General features: G+C 44.6%; 6 protein-coding genes across 6 annotated transcripts; 2 read left to right on the plus strand and 4 right to left on the minus strand.

The window, feature by feature from the left end:
* Positions 1-17: 17 nt before the first annotated feature.
* On the minus strand, positions 18-3,509 carry LOC120415290 (zinc finger protein 91-like). The gene is made up of 4 exons (XM_052708478.1): positions 2,743-3,509; positions 2,000-2,688; positions 1,008-1,494; positions 18-951 (listed from the first exon to the last, which is right to left on the minus strand). Exons 1-4 carry the CDS (start codon positions 3,351-3,353, stop codon positions 189-191), a joined length of 2,550 nt encoding a protein of 849 aa, XP_052564438.1. The 5' UTR covers positions 3,354-3,509; the 3' UTR covers positions 18-188.
* Positions 3,510-3,640: 131 nt separating this feature from the next.
* On the minus strand, positions 3,641-5,204 carry LOC120415288 (zinc finger protein 501-like). The gene is made up of 2 exons (XM_039576757.2): positions 4,573-5,204; positions 3,641-4,513 (listed from the first exon to the last, which is right to left on the minus strand). Exons 1-2 carry the CDS (start codon positions 5,082-5,084, stop codon positions 3,784-3,786), a joined length of 1,242 nt encoding a protein of 413 aa, XP_039432691.1. The 5' UTR covers positions 5,085-5,204; the 3' UTR covers positions 3,641-3,783.
* Positions 5,205-5,396: 192 nt separating this feature from the next.
* On the minus strand, positions 5,397-13,035 carry LOC120415293 (zinc finger and SCAN domain-containing protein 2-like). The gene is made up of 5 exons (XM_039576762.2): positions 12,450-13,035; positions 12,233-12,394; positions 11,485-12,175; positions 6,941-7,270; positions 5,397-6,406 (listed from the first exon to the last, which is right to left on the minus strand). Exons 1-5 carry the CDS (start codon positions 12,914-12,916, stop codon positions 5,801-5,803), a joined length of 2,256 nt encoding a protein of 751 aa, XP_039432696.1. The 5' UTR covers positions 12,917-13,035; the 3' UTR covers positions 5,397-5,800.
* On the plus strand, positions 7,485-11,391 carry LOC120415292 (zinc finger protein 226-like). The gene is made up of 6 exons (XM_039576761.2): positions 7,485-7,579; positions 7,656-8,260; positions 8,317-9,031; positions 9,780-10,297; positions 10,361-10,423; positions 10,482-11,391. Exons 2-6 carry the CDS (start codon positions 7,665-7,667, stop codon positions 11,329-11,331), a joined length of 2,742 nt encoding a protein of 913 aa, XP_039432695.1. The 5' UTR covers positions 7,485-7,579; positions 7,656-7,664; the 3' UTR covers positions 11,332-11,391.
* Positions 13,036-13,182: 147 nt separating the features above from the next.
* On the plus strand, positions 13,183-15,211 carry LOC120415282 (ATP-dependent RNA helicase abstrakt). Its single transcript, XM_039576752.2, has one exon. It carries the CDS (start codon positions 13,288-13,290, stop codon positions 15,145-15,147), a length of 1,860 nt encoding a protein of 619 aa, XP_039432686.1. The 5' UTR covers positions 13,183-13,287; the 3' UTR covers positions 15,148-15,211.
* Positions 15,212-17,359: 2,148 nt separating this feature from the next.
* On the minus strand, positions 17,360-19,266 carry LOC120415285 (uncharacterized). The gene is made up of 3 exons (XM_039576754.2): positions 19,168-19,266; positions 18,189-19,110; positions 17,360-18,130 (listed from the first exon to the last, which is right to left on the minus strand). The coding sequence occupies exons 2-3, from the start codon at positions 19,095-19,097 to the stop codon at positions 17,438-17,440; spliced, it is 1,602 nt and encodes a 533-aa protein (XP_039432688.1). The 5' UTR covers positions 19,098-19,110; positions 19,168-19,266; the 3' UTR covers positions 17,360-17,437.
* Positions 19,267-21,093: the final 1,827 nt, after the last annotated feature.

Below are 21,093 nucleotides of genomic sequence, written 5' to 3' on the forward strand. Positions count from 1 at the left end.
TCCACGTTATTCTTTCAATACGAAACGTAAATTTATATTTTATGTATTTTATTACGATGCGGAACAATAAAATTCAACCTTTAACATTTGGTTGGAGATAAAAATGCACAAATTGAACCTAATTCTTTTATTGCAACTGAGAATTAAATTAATTTCAAATAACAATTTATAACATGCCAAAACATTATTTAACTTGAAGATCCACCAGCATCTTGATTTGCTGTGATTGGAGATTGCGATCCAGCAGTCATGGCATCACGTTTTTCCTTCATGCATTGGTCAAAATATCTTAAATGTTCCGGATGTCTCTTGACGATGTGTTTCCGGTAGTATCCATCCGTACTGTACCCTACCCCACAATACTGACACCGGCTTAGATTCTCTACCGTTTCCGGATGTTTCTCGGCTATGTGCTGCACCAGGTACGCCTTGTACTCGTACTTGGTACCGCAATGAGGACATTGATTCAGCTTTATTCCTTCGTGGCTGTTCACGTGACGTTCATAGTGATGTCTGTTTAGGAACGACTTTGTACATTTGTCACATCTGTACAACGCTTTCTTGATATTTTCGTGGTTTATCTGAACGTGCACGAACAACGACGAAGAACGTGTGTACGTTTTTGGACACAATTTGCACTGGTAGGGTCGTTCGCCACGGTGCTTGGTGCGGATGTGCTCCTGCAGCAGCTTGTCCTCGTGGAACGCTTTGTCACATTCGTTGCATTTGAATTGGTTTTCCGTTCGGTGCATTTTGAGATGCGTTGAGTAGTACTTCCGTCGTGCAAACTCCTGTGAGCAAATGGGGCATTTGTGGTTCTTCCTGTCTGGGTAGTGGCTTGTTTCGTGCTCTCGGAGACTTTTGATGGATTTGTAGATTTTACCGCACAACGTGCACTGAAATGACTTTGGTTTTCTTGAAGGCTTCGATTTTGGAGTTTGGTTCTCCGTCCTAGAATTAAAAACTTGTTTAGATCATTGTCGTATTCTTTTAAATTGTATCCATACCCTTCCAGAGTTTTAGGAATTCGTTTCACCTTAGGCTTAGTCTTTCTCTTAACAATCTTTTTTGGAGTTTCTTTCACTGCGTCAGCATCGTTCCCTTTGTTGGCATCGTCTATCGAATCAAGAAACTCATTTTTATTCGTCGTATCTCCTACCGTATCAGCGCTCCTACTAGATCCTTCGATGTCGGCTTCTCCATTGGAATCCAGTCTGCCCTCCGCATCGTTCCAACACGAGTACGATTCGGAAATGTCGAATGCTTCTACCTTGGGAAACGATTCAATGTGACCAATTCCTATGTCCTCCACATTTTCGTCCTCCTTCAAGCCAACGCCAATCATTTTCCGCAACTTCCGATCCGATTCCAAGCACAGCGCCCTTAAATCTTCAACCTCCTGCAACCGGTCCCGGCACCGAAGGCAACAGCTTTGCGGGAATCTTGAATCTTCCACCTGGATCTCGATTTCCGACACTCGCCAGAAGGCTTCCGCTATGGGTAGCGGTTCGTTCCGTTCGTCGAACAACCGGAACATGGTGCAGTTTTCGAACGGAACGACGCAAACACGGCACAGGGCGGAGACCTTGCCGGAAGAGGACATTTCCGAGGATTTTTCTTTAGAAAGTTGTTCAAATGTCGCTGAAAAAATTTGATAGGGATGTGCGTGAAAAAATGTTTGTAAACAAATGGTTTGTCAAAAGCAACACTTTATTGTGCACGTTCATGAAAATTCACTCGAAAGCTAGTTTGAGTTCAACGATTTGAGCTAGCTTGAAAAAAAAAATCTAACCAAATTTATCAAGATCTAAATTTAACAATGGACTGTGAATTATCTGATCTACAAATGTTTTAAACAAATCAATGTTATTACAGTCAAGAGCTTCTTTCTGTTATTTTTTTTATCCCAGCTATGCCAAAGGACCACTAGTATCATGCACTTGATTATGACCTTGACCCAAAGTAGCTGCAGTTTGCGTATCCGCAAGCATCGCCTCACGTTTCGCCTTCATCCACTTATCAAATGCTTCCAAGTGCTCCAGATGCCTTTTGACGATATGCTTTCGGTAGTATCCATCCGTACTGTACCCAACCCCACAAAACTGACACCGGCTGAGATTCTCCACCGTTTCCGGATGTTTCTCGGCTATGTGCTGCAACAGATACGCTTTAAATTCGTAGTTTTTACCACAATGCGAACATTGGTTCAGCTTAATTCCTTCATGGCTGTTCATGTGCCGCTCGTAGGCGGTTTTGCTTTCAAACGTCCGCGTACATTTTTCACATCTGAACGTCTTTTTCCTGATCTTCTCGTGGACTGCCTGCACGTGATGGTTCAGCGTAAATGATCGCGGGAATGTTTTCGAGCAAATGTTGCACTGGAATGGACGCTCGCCACGGTGTGTGATGCGGATGTGCTCCTGTAGCTTTTTATCCGACGGGTAGATTTTGTCACACTCGTTGCATTTGAATTGGTTCTCCGTTTGGTGCATTTTCATGTGTCGGAGGTAGTAGTTTCGCCGGGCGAACTCTTGCGAGCAGATGTGGCATTTGTGGTTCTTTCTGTCCGGGAAGTGAGTTGTTTCGTGTTCCCTCAGATTGTTGCTGGATTTATAAATTTTACCGCACAACGTGCACTGGTAAGACTGTGGTCCTTTGGCAGTCTTTTCCTTTGAGTTTGACGCGGTTCTGGAAGTAAGGTAGAGAGTTAGAGAATTTTCATTTTTATAAGATCCATCTCACCTTTCTTCTAAAGTTTTAGATTGTCGTTTCGTCTTAGGTTTGGTCTTGGTTTTACCTTTAGATTTCTTTTCTGCAGCGTTTGGTTCAAAGTCCGAAGCAGGAAATGCTCCTATTTTGGCTGCATCATCCGTCCTCTCTCCGAGCCTTAGTTCTTTAGTTCGTGGTTTCCTGGCTTTCTTCGGAGATTTTTCCGTATCACTTTCCTCTTCGCTTGAATTGAATCTGTTTTCCATGTCTTCCCAGCATGAATACGATTCGGGAACTTCTTGCACCTCGACCTTGGGAACAGCAGTTACGTTACTCATCCCGATATCCTCGCCCTCTTCCTCCTCTTTTAAGCCAATGCCAATCATTTTGCGTAATTTCCTATCCGATTCCAGACAGAGCGCCCTCAAATCCTCAACCTCCTGCAACCGGTCCTGGCACCTAGCGCAGCAACTTTGTGGAAATCTGGAATTTTCCGCATGGATATCGATTTCCGACACACGCCAGAAGGCTTCCGCTAGGGGGAGGGGCTTATTCCGCTCGTTAAACATCCGGACCATGGCGCTGCTCTCGAAAGGTTTGGCACAAACACGGCACAGGAAATGAAACCCACTGATGGAGGTCATTGTCGGAGATCAGTTTCTTACCGGTTGTCTTCCCGGAATTCTGTTTGCAAACAAATCGTTTGTCAAAACAACATTTTGTTGTGCACGTTTATGGAGATCTACCGAAATGTTACTCTTGCATTTTTCTCTAGATTCAACAAAAGTTTGTGTGAACTCCAAGAGTTCATCTTAATGACCAGTTAGGCCAGTGTAAAACGATTATGTCATTTTTGTTCAAAGTCAATCATTTTAAACCCTTTATGATCGATTAACTTGAAACAAATTGGCTCGAATTTTGATTATCAGCTAATTTTTCGAACTGATCTTCACCCTGGTGAATCATAAGTGGACTGTGAATTATCTAGTCTATAAGAATACTTGTTTAATAAAAATGTGCCAATGAAAACTATTTCAATTCCACTCAATTTCATATCAAACAATCAACTATTTCTCAACACGTTGAAGTTGAAGCTTCCTCACGTTTTGCCTTCATCCACTGATCAAATACTTCCAAATGCTCCGGATGTCTCTTGACGATGTGTTTCCGGTAGTATCCATCCGTGCTGTATCCCACGCCACAGAACTGACACGTAGTGAGATTCTCCACCGTTTCCGGATGTTTCTCGGCAATGTGCTGCAGCAGGTACGCCTTAAACTCGTACTTGTTACCACAATGGGGACACTGGTTCAGCTTGATTCCTTCGTGGCTGTTCATATGCCGCTCGAAGGCGGTTTTGCCTTCAAAACATCGCGTACACTTATCACATCTGTACGTCTTTTTCCGTATCTTTTTATGGACTGACTGAACGTGCACATGAAGAGAAGAAGCACGTGCAAAGTTTTTCGGACAGATGCTGCACTGGAAGGGACGCTCGCCACTGTGCTTGACTCGGATGTGCTGCTGCAGCAGCCTATTAGTACTGTACGCTTTGTCACACTCGTTGCATTTGAATTGGTTCTCCGTTTCGTGCATCCGGAGGTGCTCCAAGAAGTATTTCCGTCGTGCAAAATCTCGCAAGCAAATGTGACATTTGTGGTTCTTTTGGTCTGAATTGTGACTCGTTTCGTGCTCTTTAAGATTGTAGCTGGTTTTGTAGATTTTACCGCACATCGTGCATTGGAAAGATTTCGGTTCCTTCGGAGTTTTTGGTCCCTTTGTTTTTGGTGGTGGTTTATCCGATCTAGAAATAAAGAATTTAGTGTGAGAATTGTTTAACGTAAAAATCAGAATCATATTAACCCAGATTTCGTAGCTTTAGGTTTTCGTTTAACCTTAGATTCAGCATTTTCCTTAGTCGTCTTTCCGGGGGTCTGTTTCACAACGTCTGGCACTGAGTCCAAATGATTTCCCTTGTCGTTATCTTCTTCGCTGGATTCAAATCTGTTCTCCATGTCTTCCCAGCATGAATAAGATTCGGGAACCTCTTGCATCTCCACCTTGGGAATCGCATCTATACTATCCATGCCGATACCATCGCCCTCTTCCTCCTCCCTCAAGCCAATGCCAATCATTTTACGCAGCTTTCGGTCAGAATCCAAGCACAGCGCCCTCAATTCCCCCACCTCCTGCAACCGGTCCCGACACATTAGGCAGCAACTTTGTGGAAATCCGGAATCTTGCGCCAGGATCTCGATTTCTGACACTCGCCAGAAAGCGTCAGCTAATTCGTCCAACAGTCGAAACATGGTGCTGCTTTCGAACGGCTTGGCACAAACACGGCACAGGGCGTGAGACTCGCCGAAAGAGGACATTGTTGAGGATAGGTTTACTTTGATAGTTTGAGAGTGTCCCTTTGTTTTTTCAAAACGTTGTTTGCAAACAAATCATATTCAAAACAAAACTTCCAAGTGTACGCTTATGAAGATTTACTCACAAAATGCATAAAAAATGCAAAAAGACCTTGCGTTACGCGTTACAGGGTGGTAGAGGGGGATCGCTCATCTGTCACGATTTGTTACAAAGGGAGGTGGAGAGGCGGGGAGGGGGGGGGCGTTACGTAATAAAAGAACGCTCCCTTAACAAGTGGACTGTGAATTATCTGATCTACAAATAATGCAATCGCCTTTCAACATAACTAGCAATGGAACAATTTTTAAAATTTACATTAGCCACTCATAAAAATTAAAATTATTGTAATCTAAATATTTATAAACTGAATTTTTCTCAGAAGACAAACTGGGTAAGAAAGTGAACAAGAGAGCATATTGTTTTCTTCAAGATTATACCGGCATAACTTTTGGGCTTAATGCATTTTAACCTGTTGGTTTTACCTATAAGGCTAGTACGCAGATCGGAAGGAAAGGGGTCAAGAAACAGCTTTACGAACAGTAGAACAAGGAGCGGCAACGATTTCTTGGAGCTTTTCTTCACCCTCTCTGGCTTGCTTTCACTGCCGCTGCTGCCCATTTGATTTCTTTTCTTGACCGGTTCCTTCCGAAGTGCGTATACCACTATAACGACAACAGCTTTAACTGAAAGAACCACCGGTTTCCTGACTCGTAACAGTTGTCGACGGCATTCCCGCTAGTATCGCTTCTCGTTTTGCCTTCATCAACTGATCAAACACTGCCAAATGCTCCGGATGTCTCTTGACGATGTGTTTCCGGTAGTATCCATCCGTGCTGTATCCCACGCCACAGTATTCACACCGGGTGAGATTCGGCACCATTTCCGGATGTTTCTCGGCAATGTGCTGCAGCAGATACGCCCTAAACTCGTACTTGTTACCACAATGGGGGCATTGATTGAGTTTCAAGCCTTGATGGCTGTTCATGTGACGTTCATAACCGTGTCGATTCACGAACGATCTTGTACAAATATCACATTTGTATATCTTTTTCCTAATCTTCTCGTGGAATGTCTGGACGTGCACATACAACGAAGATGCACGAGGATACGTTTTTGGACATAACTTGCAGTGGAAAGGGCGTTCGCCACGATGTCTAATCTGAATGTGCTGGTTGAGCAGCTTTTCCGTATGGAATGCCTTTTCACATTCGCTGCACTTGAATTTTCCCTCCGTTTCATGTCGTTTAACGTGCAAGATAAATATGGTTCGCTTGCCGAATTCCATTCCGCAAATTTCACATTTGAACCTCTTTTCTAATGTATGAGTTGTCTCGTGTTCTCGCAGGGCGAACAGCGATTTGTAAACTTTACCGCACGCAGTACAGCAAAGCGATTCTGATGCCTTTTTCCTTTGCTTTTCCTCCTTCGGGTCTGCGTTTGGATCCCGGATTTTGGGTCTAAAATACAAGTTCAGAGTATTAGCAAATAACTTTTTGTTACATTTTGAAAAGCATACTTTCGACCACGCTTTTTGAGAACCTTTGGTTGAGCTTCTTGGGCGGGATCTTGGATTTTGGGTCTGAAACAATCAACACAATCGATATAATATTAATGTTCTCCAACTGAAAAAAACTACTACCTACTTTCTTCCACGCTTTTTGAGGTCTTCCTTTTTCTTTCTACCCGTATTTTGAGAAGTTTTCTCTGCTGTAAAGTCGGGATCTCCATCTTTACTGTCGTCTGAGAAATAATACTTTTCTACATTTTCCGAAATACCAATCGTGGCCATATTTGTATCGTCTCTCTTGTTTTGTAAAAAATCAAACGGTTTATCATCATCATCACATTCCCTCCGGCCATCGTCAAAATCCAACTGATTCCCCATGTCATCCCAGTGAGAGTAAGATTCATCAAGTTCCAGCATTTCCACTTTCGGAATCGCACGACCGTCATTTCCATATAGCTCCTCACTTTCTTCCTCCTCCTTTACCGTAATGCCAATCATTTTGCGTAACTTGCGGTCCGATTCCTGGCACAACGTCCTCAAATCTTCCACCTCTTGCAGCCGGTTCCGGCATCGTTGGCAGCAGCATTTGGGAAGTTTAGAATCCCCAACCTGGATGGCGATTCCAGACACTTGCAGGAAGATCTCGGCCAGCGCCAGCGGCCCCTCCGCATCGTCAAACAGCCGGAACATGGCGGAGTCGTCGGCCGGGATGGCGCAAACCCGGCAAAGGGGCATTGTGATTACTTCCTTTTTCTGGTAAAAGTGTGAGCTAACTGGATATCATGAGCAAATAAAATTCAAATTTATATCAGGTCCACTAATCCTGTTTACAAACAAATTTCTTTGATTCTGACAGCAAACACGCTGAGTTTAAGCAGTTTCATTCATAAAAACAGCTTGAGTAGTATTATTTGACTGTGTAAAACATCAATATTTTCGATTTCTGCGAAGGTAAATGTTGTTTGTCGATTATTTCTTTAAAATTTTCTCAACATAACTGAAGCATCCAATCAAAATCCTCCGGCAGGCACCGGTCATGTCCTCCGAGGGCGACGAGCAGGAACTGGAGCTATGCCGCGTTTGCGCCAACCCGTTCGAAAGCTGCACCATGTTCCGGCTGTTTGACGATGCGGAACTGGCCGACATCTTCCGGCTGGTGTCCGGCATCGAGGATCGGGATGTCGATTTCAAGCTTCCGGAAAGCTGCTGCCAGGGCTGTAAGCAACGGCTACACGAGGTGGCGGATTTGCGGGACTTGTGCCAGGAGTCGGATCGAAAGCTGAGAAAAATTATAGACGGAAGTGACGCCGGTACTATTCTTAAGCTGGAAATACTTCAGCTTTCACAGTCGTGCTGGGAAGATAGTGGAATCGTGGCCGGTTCCGATGATGAACAAAACGAAATGGTTCACATTGAGGAGGAATTAGAGGAACTCATTCCAAATGAAACAAAGCCTGAATATATCGATAATGAAAATGCCGAAGAGTCAAACGTATTGCTCAATCTAGAGGATGAAGTAATGTGTATCGAGCCGGATAATGATAACTCAGAACATGAAACCATATTAGAAAAGCCAAAGAGTACAACCAAGAGAAAAGAATCTGTATCGCAACCTAAAAAACGTGGTCGAAAGTAAGTATCAAAATTAATAGAATTTAGAGCACGTCTAACTTTGCACTCTATTCTAGACCAAAGCATCTAGTCTCCGAGCCAAATAACGATGGCTTGAAAAAGACAACTAAGCGCAAGTTGCCCAAAACATATCAATGTGCTTCGTGTGGACGTACTTTTAAATCTTTGCACTCTCTGAAGGAACACGAAACAACTCATTCGCCAGAAAAAGCCTGGAAATGCCACATTTGCCCGAAGGAATTCGCCCGACGTGATTACTACAAACGCCATATTAACATGCACGAAACCGAGGGCCAATTCAAATGCAACGAATGTGACAAAGCCTTCCACGCGGACAAGCTACTGCAGGAGCACATTCGCATAAAACACGTCGGAGATCGTCCCTTCAAGTGCAAACTGTGTCCAAACGCGGCCTACGCACGCGCCTCGTCCCTGTACGCCCACGTTAAAATCAATCACGAGAAGAAGCAACCCTTCAAGTGTGACATCTGCTTGCGCACGTTCTACTCCAAAAACTGTCTGGAACGACACAAAAACCGCCACAAAGGCATCAAAACAAGCCAGTGTCCGCACTGTGCGAAGCGTTACGAGTCCAACAACTATCTCCAGCAGCACATTGCCCAACGGCACCCGGAACGGGCGCACGATCTGCCCCAGTGCCAGTACTGTGGCGTTCCGTACAGTGCCGACAGTCACTACCGGAAGCACGTGGCGGCGAAGCATCCGGAGCACTTCGAGGCGTTTGAGCTCTGGTTGAAGGCGAAGCGGAAGGCGATGGGGCCCGCTTGGCGTAGGTTGATCTCAAAGAGCTAGTCATATTTTGGTGGATTTTATTTTATTTAATTAACTTATACATTTTTTAATTTAATATTTAATATTTAAGTTGTAGGCAATTTCATTCGCTTTTTAGGCTAATATTTATTTTTTATTGTGATAAGATGGATTTTAGACTGATTTAGTGTATTCTGAGTGAAAAAGTCAAATAAATGAACCAAATATAGCTACATTCACATCTTTAATTTGTTGCTCGTAGTTCTAGTCTCTGCTGTTAAATCAATTGGATCCAAGAAAAGAGTTAAGATCTCGTATCAGGTGGCCAATTTTAGTACACATAAGAATATAGTTAATTTTTCTAAGCAAAATCATCCTTTTTTTTAATTTATTGTTAAGATGTTAGGATTTTCATCATTTAATTTAAATTAATTTTCAACATTTCGTACACGATAAATTCTAAACAAACATTTATAAAACGGAGTATTTGTTTTAAACGTGTACCCTGGCATTTATGTCACAATCTGATCAACGTCCAATAACCGTGCACAAACAAAGCCAACTCGGCTGGTTGGTAAACAGATTCTCCCGTTCGACAAGCCCGTGCTGCCGAGGCCGACTTTCTCCGCCCGCTACCATGTCTTCCGTCGAGGCCCTGCTCCTGTGCCGGGTTTGTGCCAACCCGGCCGACGACTCCGCCATGTTCCGGCTGTTTGACGACGCGGATGGGCCGCTGGCGCTGGCGGAGATCTTCCTGCAGGTGTCCGGAATCGCCATCCAGGTCGGGGATTCGAAACTTCCGAAAAGTTGCTGCCAACGGTGTCGGGACAGGTTGCAGGAGGTGGAAGATTTGAGGTCGTTGTGTCAGGAATCGGACCAGAAGTTGCGCAAAATGATTGGCATTACGGTGAAGGAGGAGGAGGACAGTGAGGAGCAAAACGGGAATGATGTGGATGCGATTCCGAAGGTGGAAATGCTGGAACTGGACGAGTCGTACTCTCAGTGGGATGATACGGGGAACCAGCTGGATTCGGATGATAGCCGGAGTGAATCATCGGACGATGAAAAACCTTTGAAATCCAGGAAAGCGAAGAGAGAAAGGTCTGAGAGTAGGACGAAAATGGAGGAAAGAGATTGCTTTTCAGAGGATGACCCGGATGAAGATCCAGATTTTATGGCGAAAAACAGTCCGAAAAAGGTTGGAAGAAAAAGGAGAGAGGAGATTATCAGTGATGAACCTAAAATCCCGAAAAAGCGCGGTCGGAAGTAAGTAATCATATCTTTGATTGAAGTACTTGAATCTACTAAGTTTTGATTGTTTGTTTTCAGACCCAAGATTCGAGATCCAGCCTTGGAAGCCCTCCCGAAAGTTTATAAAAAGCGTGGTCCAAAGTAAGTTATCAATTTAATTTTATCAAGAAGTTTTTTTTCCTGATACTTTGTCTTTTAGACCCAAAAATCGAGATCCTAACGCGGACCCGGAGGAGGAGAAGGAGCGGAAAAAGAAAGAAAAGAAGGAAAAGGTTCAGCAGGAATCGCTCTGTTGCATAGTGTGCGGGAAAGTGTACAAATCTCTGTTTGCCCTGCGAGAACACGAAACATCCCACTCGAATGAAAAGCGCTTCAAATGCGAGATTTGCTTGATGGAGTTTGCTCGGCGGAACAATTACAAATTGCACCTGAAACGGCACGAAACGGAGGGACAGTTCAAATGCAACGAATGTGACAAATCATTCTACCTGGAAAAGCTGCTCACCCAGCACATCCAGATACGGCACCGCGGCGAGCGCCCTTTCGCGTGCAAGTTCTGCCCGAAAACGTATCCCCGGGCATCGTCGCTGTTCATGCACGTCCGAACGATCCACGAGGGCATCAAGAAGAAAACGATGAAGTGCGACATTTGCATGCGACAGTTCGTGTGCAAGTACGGCTACGAGCGCCACATGAACAGCCACAAGGGCATCAAGCTGAACCAGTGTCCGCACTGTGGCAACAAGTACGAGTTCAAGGCGTACGTACTGCAGCACATTGCCGAGAAGCATCCGGAAACGGTGCCGAATCTCACCCGGTGTCAGTACTGCGGCGTCGGCTACAGCTCGGACGGATACTATCGAAAGCATATCGTCAAGCGGCATGCGGAGCATTTGCAAGAGTTCGATGTGTGGATGAAGGCAAAGCGCGAGGCGTTGATGTTTCCCGGAAAGCAGGCCATACCGGTCGTTGACGCCGTTGCCAGTGCGGAACCTTCACCGTGTCAGGAAACGGCTGCGTCTTTCCCTGAAAAGAGTAGTATTAATTAAATGTATGGCGTTTTATTTTGTAAAAGTGATGTCGATAATAAAATCACTGTCTCAACTTTATTCTCGTTCTGCTATCACACTTTTCTTTATTGCAATTATAACAACATTCTCTCAAGACTGCTTAAGCTCCGCCGGAGCTGGTTGAACAACCACACCCCGCTTCGCTTTCAACCACTGGTCGAGCTCCGTTAAGTGTTCCGGATGCTTTTTGGCCACGTGCTGCCGATAGTGACTGTTCGTGTTGTAGCCCAGCCCGCAGTACTGACACCGCGACAGCTTTTCCAGCGTTTCCGGATGTCTCTCAGCAATGTGCTGCCTAAGGTAGTTGTTCGACTCGTACTTGTTGTCGCAGTGCGGACACGCGCTCTTTTTGATGCCCCGGTGCCGATCCTTGTGCCGCTCCAGATCGGTACTCGTTAGAAACGATCGGAAGCAGACGTCGCACTTGAAGCGGAAGTTTTGCTTGTGGATCGCTTGCACGTGACTGTACAACGCCGCAGCGGTTAGGTACGTTTTGGGGCATTGTTTGCACTGGTGGGAACGCTCGCGGCGGTGCGTCACGCCGATGTGCTCCTGCAGCTGCTTTTCGAAACTGAACGCTTTGTTACAGTCATTGCATTTGAATTGGTTCTCCGTTTGGTGCATTTTCATGTGTCGAAGGTAGTAGTTTCGACGGGCGAACTCTTGCGAGCAGATGGGGCATTTGTGGTTCTTTCTGTCCGGGAAGTGGCTCGTTTCGTGCTCTCTGAGGTTTCTGCTGGCCTTGAAGATTCGGCCGCACCAGGGGCACTGGAACGATTTGGGTTTTCTCGGCGGCTTCTCTTTAGGCGGTTCGTTGTCATTGCTAGAAATAAAGAGTTGTTGATTATTTATTCACTTTTAAAATAAGACAAAAGTATACTCAGCCTTTGGTGGTTTAGGTTCTCGTTTCTTTCTAGGCTTGTTCTTGCCTCGCCTTTTTTTGTATTTAACTGTTTCATTATCTGGATCATAGTCCGAATCATTTCCGTTATTAGTATCCTTATCAGAATCTGATTCCTTCAATTGCTCGTCAGATAATTTCCTAAAAAAGGTATTTTTATCCTAATGTTTCAAGTACCTATTCGAAATTATCATACATTTCAGATTTCATTCTGTGACTGCTCCTTCGGGATGACTCAATTCCAGGCAAATCTTTCGATTTGCTTTCCTCCTCGCTGGATTCAAATCTATCTTCCATATCATCCCAGAACGACTCAGGTTCGTAAGCTTCAACCAACTCCACCTTGGCAATCGCGTCCGTGTCCCCCATTTCGATATCTCCGTCTTTCTTCCTCAAGTCAATCATTTTGCGCAACTTCCGGTCCGATTCCAGGCACAGCACCCTCAAATCCTCCACTTCCTGCAACCGGTCCCGGCACCGGATGCAACAACTTTGCGGAAATCTTGAATCATCCACCTGGATTTCGATTTCCGACACTCTCCAGAAGGCTTCCGCTATGGGCAGTGGGTCATTCCGCTCGTTAAACAGCCGGAACATGGTGCTGGGCTCGAACGGGACGGCACAAACACGGCAAAGGGCGTTGGCCTCGCCGGAAGGGGACATTGTTTAGTAAAGATTTTCAGGTTTATGATTTTGTAGAATTGTTCAGAGAATGCTTTCAAACTGTTTCAAAAGTTGTTGGCAAACAAAATTATTTAATTTTGTTTTGTACGTTTAAAAAAGATTGCTTCAAATTTACAGTTAGCTCGAAAAAAGGTTTGCACGCTGAATTGTTTTCTCCAAAAAGATCGAAAACAAATTAAATTACTGCTTTTTTCTAAACGTGTTCAGATTGGAAATCGCTTCAAACTTTTCAGAGTGTAATTTCTGAACTGTCATGTTTGTAAACAAATATTTCTGTTTCAAGATCGCAAAACGAATTAAATCGTGTTTTTTCAACAAGTGAATTTAATTATCTAAGCGCAAACCCAGCGATGGCATCGGCGGCACCTCCCCCCGTCAAGCGGTACCGCCGCGAGTCCAAGGAATCGGCGGAAAGTGACGCGGAAGACGACGACAAGTACGTGCCGTACGTTCCGGTCAAGGAGCGCAAGAAGCAGCAGCTGCTCAAGATGGGCCGGATCGTGCAGCTCACGGCGGAGGCCTCGAACGTGGGCAAATCGTCCAGCGAGAACGAACACGACGAGGAAAATGCCGAGGAGGCCTGGGGCCGGAAGTTCAACATCAGCCTGCTGGACCAGCACACGGAGCTGAAGAAGATTGCCGAGGCGAAGAAGATTAGCGCCGTGGAGAAGCAGCTGAAGGAGGAGGAGAAGATCCTGGAGAGTGTGGCCGAGAAGAAAGCGCTTATGGGTGTGGCCGAGTTGGCCAAGGGCATTCAGTACGAGGATCCGATAAAAACGAGCTGGAAGCCGCCGCGGTACATCCTGGCCAGGGCGGACGTGTCCCACGAGAAGGTCCGGGAACGGATGCGCATTCTGGTGGACGGTGAAAACGTCCCGCCTCCGATTTGCACCTTCCGGGAGATGAAGTTTCCCAAGTCGATTCTGGCAGGGTTGGAAAAGCGTAACATCCGGAAGCCGTCTCCGATTCAGGTGCAGGGCATTCCGGCGGTACTCGCCGGGCGGGATCTTATTGGGATCGCCTTCACCGGATCCGGCAAAACGCTCGTATTCGTTCTTCCAATTGTGATGTTTTCGCTGGAGCAGGAAATCCGGCTGCCCTTCATGGCCAAGGAAGGTCCGTACGGACTGATCATTTGTCCGTCGCGAGAATTGGCCAAGCAAACGTTCGACATCGTGCAGTACTACTGTCAGCATCTGCAGCAGGCCGGAATGCCGGAGATCCGATCCGCGCTGGCCATCGGAGGAGTTCCCGTGAACGAAGCGCTCGCAGTCATCCAGCAGGGCTGCCACATCATGGTTGCCACTCCGGGCCGCCTAATGGACATGCTAGACAAAAAGCTTGTCAAGCTGGACGTGTGCCGCTATCTGTGCATGGACGAAGCTGACAGAATGATTGACATGGGCTTCGAGGAGGACGTGCGAACAATCTTCTCGTACTTTAAAGGTCAACGCCAAACGTTGCTCTTCTCCGCCACTATGCCCAAGAAGATTCAAAACTTTGCCAAATCCGCTCTGGTAAAACCAGTCACAATCAACGTCGGACGAGCGGGAGCGGCCTCGATGAACGTCACCCAGGACGTGGAGTACGTGAAGCAGGAAGCAAAGGTCGTCTACCTGCTGGATTGCCTACAGAAAACTCCTCCACCCGTCTTAATTTTCGCTGAGAAGAAACAGGACGTCGACGCAATCCACGAGTATCTGCTCATGAAGGGCGTCGAAGCGGTGGCCATTCACGGTGGAAAAGACCAAGAGGAACGTTACCGCTCCGTAGAGGGATTCCGCACCCAGGAAAAGGACGTCCTCGTGGCCACGGACGTCGCCTCCAAAGGTTTAGATTTCCCCGACGTGCAGCACGTCATAAACTACGACATGCCGGACGACATCGAAAACTACGTCCATCGAATCGGTCGTACGGGTCGTTCCGGCTCGAAAGGCCTCGCGACGACGTTCATCAACAAGGCCACCGAACAGTACGTCCTGCTGGATCTGAAACATCTGTTGATTGAGGCCAAACAGAAGGTGCCACCCTTCCTGGCAGAGCTCTGTTCCGAGACGGAACAGTACGCCGATTTGGGCGATGGGTGCAGCTATTGTGGCGGTCTTGGCCATCGTATCACCGAGTGTCCCAAGCTGGAGGCCATCCAGAGCAAACAGGCGTCCAACATCGGGCGGAGGGACTACCTGTCGAATACTGCGGCGGATTATTAGGTTTAAGGTGTATTTTAAACTATATTTGAGACGGAATAAATTGTATGCTTATGAAATAAAATAACTAAGCAAATTGGTGTTTTTTTTTTTAATTTTTCTTGGTCTAAGTATACAGTTATCTACGTGCGCATGTATTGCGTGTACGTACACGAAAAAGATTGAGGTTAAATTTTGTCCGGCCAGCAAAATCAAATGGTGCGCTAGTGTGCGTACGCGAAACGTCATAAAGCTCTATTCACATGATTCACATCGAGTTCTCGTCTAGATCTACCTATCGAGAAATTAAAAGTGAGAGTGTGTGCGTGCAACATGGAGTTAAACTTTTCGAAGTACCTCTCAGAGCCTTAAAATTTCACAATTTTCCCAAAGAACACACACGCCCTTACAATCTCACTCTTGCTGAGTCAGTACGAGCAGTGTTGGTATTCTCGCGTTCTCGCGAGAAAAATTCCTCTCTCTCGAGTTCTCGCCGCGAGTTTCGAGCTGCCGAGAGAAACTCACCGATTACCCGTGCTCTCCTCCGCTCGCGAACGGGCTTTCTCGCGAGCCAGAATTGTCCATTCGCGAGAAGTTGAACATGTTAGAAACGAACGAAAAACAACACAGCGATTGAAGTAACACCTTTATACCATCGTCTAGTTCGCATTCATAAGGCTGATAAACAAATTGATAGCTAGGGACAAACAAGGGGCTGGAAACTCTAATATTACTTAAGAATATTGAGTATACTAACGATATTCCAGTATACTTGTTAGTATACTAACCGAAAAGAAATAAACTGTTAGTATATTAAGATACTCTCAGTATATTGGTTAGTATACTGGCGATATGTAAAGAAAATAATAAGTATACTAACATATATTTTGATATACTGGTTAACATAATAATTATAGCTCTAAGAGTTTCCAACCCCTTGGGGACAAACGGTTAGCACGAGGCGCTCGCGGCAAGAGCGAGAACGCGAACGAAAATGCGAGCACGAGCGAGAAGAGAAAAAATACTAAAAGTTCCTCGAAAAGTTCTCTCCCCCGCTCGCGAACGAAAAATGCTTTCCTTCTTTTCGTTCAAATTCCAACACTGAGTACGAGCAACACGCTGGCACACATTTTGTGTGTTCGTGCCAGGACATAAATAGTGCACGCTCGTGGAACTGCGTGCCGATTTTGCGTAGAAGTAGCCTTATCGTTCATGTGCTTGCCGTCCTCCTTGAAGACGTCCTCATATCAAATCAAATCAAATTATTCGCTCAACTGGCGTTCTCGATTGCGAGATTCCTACTTGATACTAGGTGTCCGAAGGCTTGATTGTTGAGGCAATTGCAAACCTCTTTTTACACCTTAGCTTCCATCCACCCCGGGATTCAAACCGACGACCTTTGGATTGTTAGTCCAACTGCCTACCAGCGACTCCAACGAGGCAGGACCCAGGGAGACGATTCCTGAGCTAACCCCCGGTGGTTGGTCAATTTTTAGTTTGTAGCCCGTTGGTTGGTCTAAAGAAAACTAAAAAGTGACGAACTGTCACTTTTTACACGGCGCTCACGCACACTATCAAAACAAACGTTTGGTAGTGTGTGTGAGCTCCGTGTAAAAGGGATGTCAAACTAATAAGTGACCCCGTTCGTTTGACAACAGTTGGTGTCAAACCATCGGGGTTTGAGTGTAATTCAACAAAGAATTGGCAAATGATTAACAGAACCCCAGACAGAACTTGAAATCGCTACCACATTGAGAGTCACAATTGTTGTTAACAGTTATAAGTTATAAGATCAAAATCTAATGGTGAAGCCGTTTTAAAAAAATGGTAAAACAAAGGAAAGATAGTAGCTGAAAATGGATTGAAGAGAAACCCCCTTCAGCGATTTTTCAAGTAAATCCACAACAGTTGGTTCAACATCAACATGCAGCGAATCAAAACAATACCGTCTACAATCATAAATTATTTTCCGATCCCACAATGGCGTGCCCTTTCTTTTAGCCGTGTTGACTTTTGGATCCTCGCTGGTCAAAGGATTACGAGCCGTTCCCACAATCCACCAGCAACCAAGCCAACGTATGGATGAAAAAATAGGACACTTGCAAGGAATATCGGAGCATTACTATTTGACCATACAATTCGATTGATCTAACAGCATTACGGATGTAGTTGCGCTCCTTCCAGTATGTTCCTCACCTGGATGTTTGTATGCTCAGCTGGGTGAGTAAAAAAAGAAAAAAATAACTTTAAAGTCCGAATTCATCAAGAATTATCACATTTTATTTAAATGATATTTAAGAGAGAGACACTCGCTTCATGACCGAGTAACGTACTTCAACATACTCAAGGTTGTATCGGGGATATACTTAGAACGTATATCAACTATCAGATGGGAATGATTTTCAACAATCAATTCCAGTGCCTCGTACGTGATGGCGCAGTAGTGAATGGTAAGCTGCTTCAGTTGGGGAAACCGACCCAAACCCCGAACAAATTCGTTGTCAATCGTATCCATCACATTAAAAGCCAACTTCTCCAGCCGAGGGCAGCGAAGAAGCAACTCAACGAGCATGTCTGCGGAAATGTTGCACAAGGACAACTTCAGTTCGTTCAAACAGGGCAGGTTCCGCGGAACATTCATGACATTTTGCGCCACCTTAACGTTCCACAGACTCAAACGGCGCAGCGATTCCAGACGAGCCTCGAAAATGTCTGACCAACTTTCCAGCGAACAATTACCCAATTCCAGCTCTAGGAGATTTGGATAATTAGTCAGGCAAGTTCGCAAGCTGTCCTTGGTGAAGCGAAATAACTCGAACTTCAAGTTGATCAAATTGGCCCCTTTGAAGTGTTTCAAGTTTAAACTGATCTCTTCCAGCCCCTCTAGATGTAGCAACGTCAGCTGAGGCATTTCAGCCGGGAATGTGGGCTCCAGATTTTCTAACTCTTCCAGCACGACAGAGATTTCCTTCAGGTTGGTAAGATTCCGTGCGATTTCGCAGAGAGCCTGTGGAGACGGAAGAAACGATACAAATAGATCCTATTGAAATTTAGACTCTTCATACCTCGTTTGAAGCAGTTGCGCGGAATTTTTCAATCGTTGGCTGAATTCGACTTAGCTGCACGACTTGGTCGCCATCTGCTATAGGAACTACAGCCTCTGTCAATCTAAGCCGGTCCATAAGGGCCATCTGTTCCAGCATAAACGGCGTTATGTCGCAAAACAGAAACTTCAACGTTTCCTGAACCGACTGCAGCAATCGGCACACGCTTTCATCGTCTTCTTGTTCGTATGACAGCTCTAACTTTCTCAAGCGAGGAAAAATCCTTTCGTAAATGTCGAAAACTTCATCGCAGTTAAGATGTTCCAGTTTCTCCAGTCGAAAATCAATCTCTTCCTCTTCAACGGAAGCGTAATTGATGCTACCCGGACCCAAGCTCGTAAGATTCGGAGTGTGCCTCAGCATTCCAAGCAAAACTGGAAGAGCAATCTCACATCTCGACAAGTGCAGGTTCGTCAGTTCAGCGCCGAACAAAGGCCACCAGCCATTCACAGAGGTTATCGTTGACTTGAATAGAACCGCTTGTGTTGCCTGCAACAGGTTCTCCGGCTGGAAGTGTTCGTCCATGGTTTTTCCTTCAAAACCAACGGAAAACTCCTTTCTCAAGCATTTGTTCTGATCGACGATGTCCTTCCAACAGCGGCAGGTTGACCGCACCCGTAGCATGGAGCGTGTGTTCAAGTGCCGGAAGATTGTGATCCACAGCTCCGGGGGCAGGTCGGTTCCGGAGCCGGCTCTGGGCTGCAGTTCGCCTCTCTGGTGACACTCGGGACAGAGCCACAGAAGTCCGGCGGGCCGAGCGGATGTGAGCAGTAAACTGGCGGTTACCTGGTCCATGTTGACGGCGGCCGGATGGAACCGCTTTCGGCATGGTCCGTTGCACGGAACATCTACGGCTGTTGGCGAATTCATCGTCTACTGCGGACTGTTCGAGAGTTGATTATGGGGAACATGGGAAAACGGAGATTAAAAGAAATTTTACCAGAATTTGTGACGAATTTCTTTATAAATTCTGTTTGCACGGTTTGAACTGTCGAAATCACACCATGGTGCACGCAACGAAGATTTTTTATGAAAGATTTCGATGCCAACATTTCAAAAAGCATCATGTACAAACCGTGCGTTTTGAGAAAAACGCATTTGAATGTTGAGCATCTATTTTCAATTCCCATTTTAATATAAAAGCAAAATAAGATGTTCTTATGATAACAAACGATGAAAAACCTTGCATCTATTGATACTTGATCATCCAAATTCAATAAAACATTATTTCCGTAATTTTATTTGAGAAAAACAAACATAACTTCTTTTGAAATCACCAACGTCTATATCACCCTCACTGAAAAAAACCAACATAGCAAGTTCACATGCTTTTTCACGTGAGCTAACCCAAAAACTAACACAATGAATTAACATGCTTTTCCTTTGACTTAGACATGACTTTCATTATAAATGCACGTGAAAACCGCGTCAGCTACACCCATCTTGATCCATTCTTTTTTCATGGGATTTTCATCCCAGATTCACGTGAATTGCACTTCGATTCACCCCAATTGACTTTTCCTTTAGGTTTCAAGTGAATTTCACGTTACTATCGAATGTTTTGATATTGAAGTTCGAAAAGAAAAAAATTGTCTAAGTCAAGATGGCCACTCACATTAAATCTGAGTCAGAGCTCTCGCGTTTAAATTGGACTATTCGCCAGAAAAGAGGGTTTTTTTTCGCGAAATTGTGGCAGGATTATCTCTAAAACTATGGTAAGTATTTTCTAAATATTTCTTTGCACAAAAATTTATGCCTAACCATTTTTTTAATCATATTTCCAGGGAATTATCGTCTGCTTCTCGCCGCCGCTGCCTCAATTTTTTTAAGTATCTGCATAACTTTTTTTTTGATGATGACTGACCCCCATCGAGACATGTTTATGATTGTCAACGAGGATCCGGAAATGTCCAAGGAGACCCGCGAGAGTCCCTGTGTGTGGCGCAGGAGCACGGCTTGCTGCTTATACGGAGAGCATTTTTTGTGTGAAGTGTAAATGAAAAAGTGATGTGTATGTGTATTCTCGTAGAAGGCTTAAAGTGTAATATATTTTAAAAAATAAATGGAAAACTAATGAATGCACGAAATGCATTTTTATTTCAAAACATGAATATAAAAAAGAAAAAGAAAAGGATACCAAAAATCTTCACTTGAAAAGCAATTGAAAAACATTTGATTTTAAAGTGAAATCCATTTAATTTTCGTAAGCATTTCTTATGAAAGTCACGTGAAACGACACGTGAAGCTAACGTGATTTTCACTTGGTTTGCACATGCAGCGCGATGAAAATTTTCTATGTGATTTACACATGACTTTCACATGCAAAGTGGTATGGGGCAGATTCATGTGTAAAACATGTAATATTACTATGGGCCTTTCTTTCAGTGCTGCTGTCATTGAAGGGGATCCCGCCCCGCATAAACGAGAACCTTAAAAAAACTTTGTGTTAAATGGTTTTCTCACCATTTCAGAGATCGTAACCACTATTTGAAAAATGGTAGCAAAACCTTAAAAATACCATATCGGAAATGGTACCCTACCATTTATCATAAAGTTCGACCATCTGAATTGAGGGTGGTTAGCAACGGTAACCTTAAAAATCCTCGAACAACGTTTCGTCAAATTACCATTTGTGTAATGGTAAAAATAAAGTAAATTTTCGCGAAAAAGCGACCTTTTTCTCTCGGTTTTTACTGTTTAAGAAATGGTTTTTAAATAGTATTTTAAGGTTTTTCTTACAATTTTTAACCTTGCGTCTACTATTTCAGAAATGGTGTGTAAATGGTATTTTAGGGTTTTTCTTGCTATTTTTACCTAGCGCTACTATTTTGGAAATAGTTTTCATATGGTTATTTAAGGTTTATCC

This window comes from Culex pipiens, chromosome 2, assembly GCF_016801865.2.
Source record: "Culex pipiens pallens isolate TS chromosome 2, TS_CPP_V2, whole genome shotgun sequence".
Lineage (NCBI taxonomy): Eukaryota > Metazoa > Arthropoda > Insecta > Diptera > Culicidae > Culex > Culex pipiens.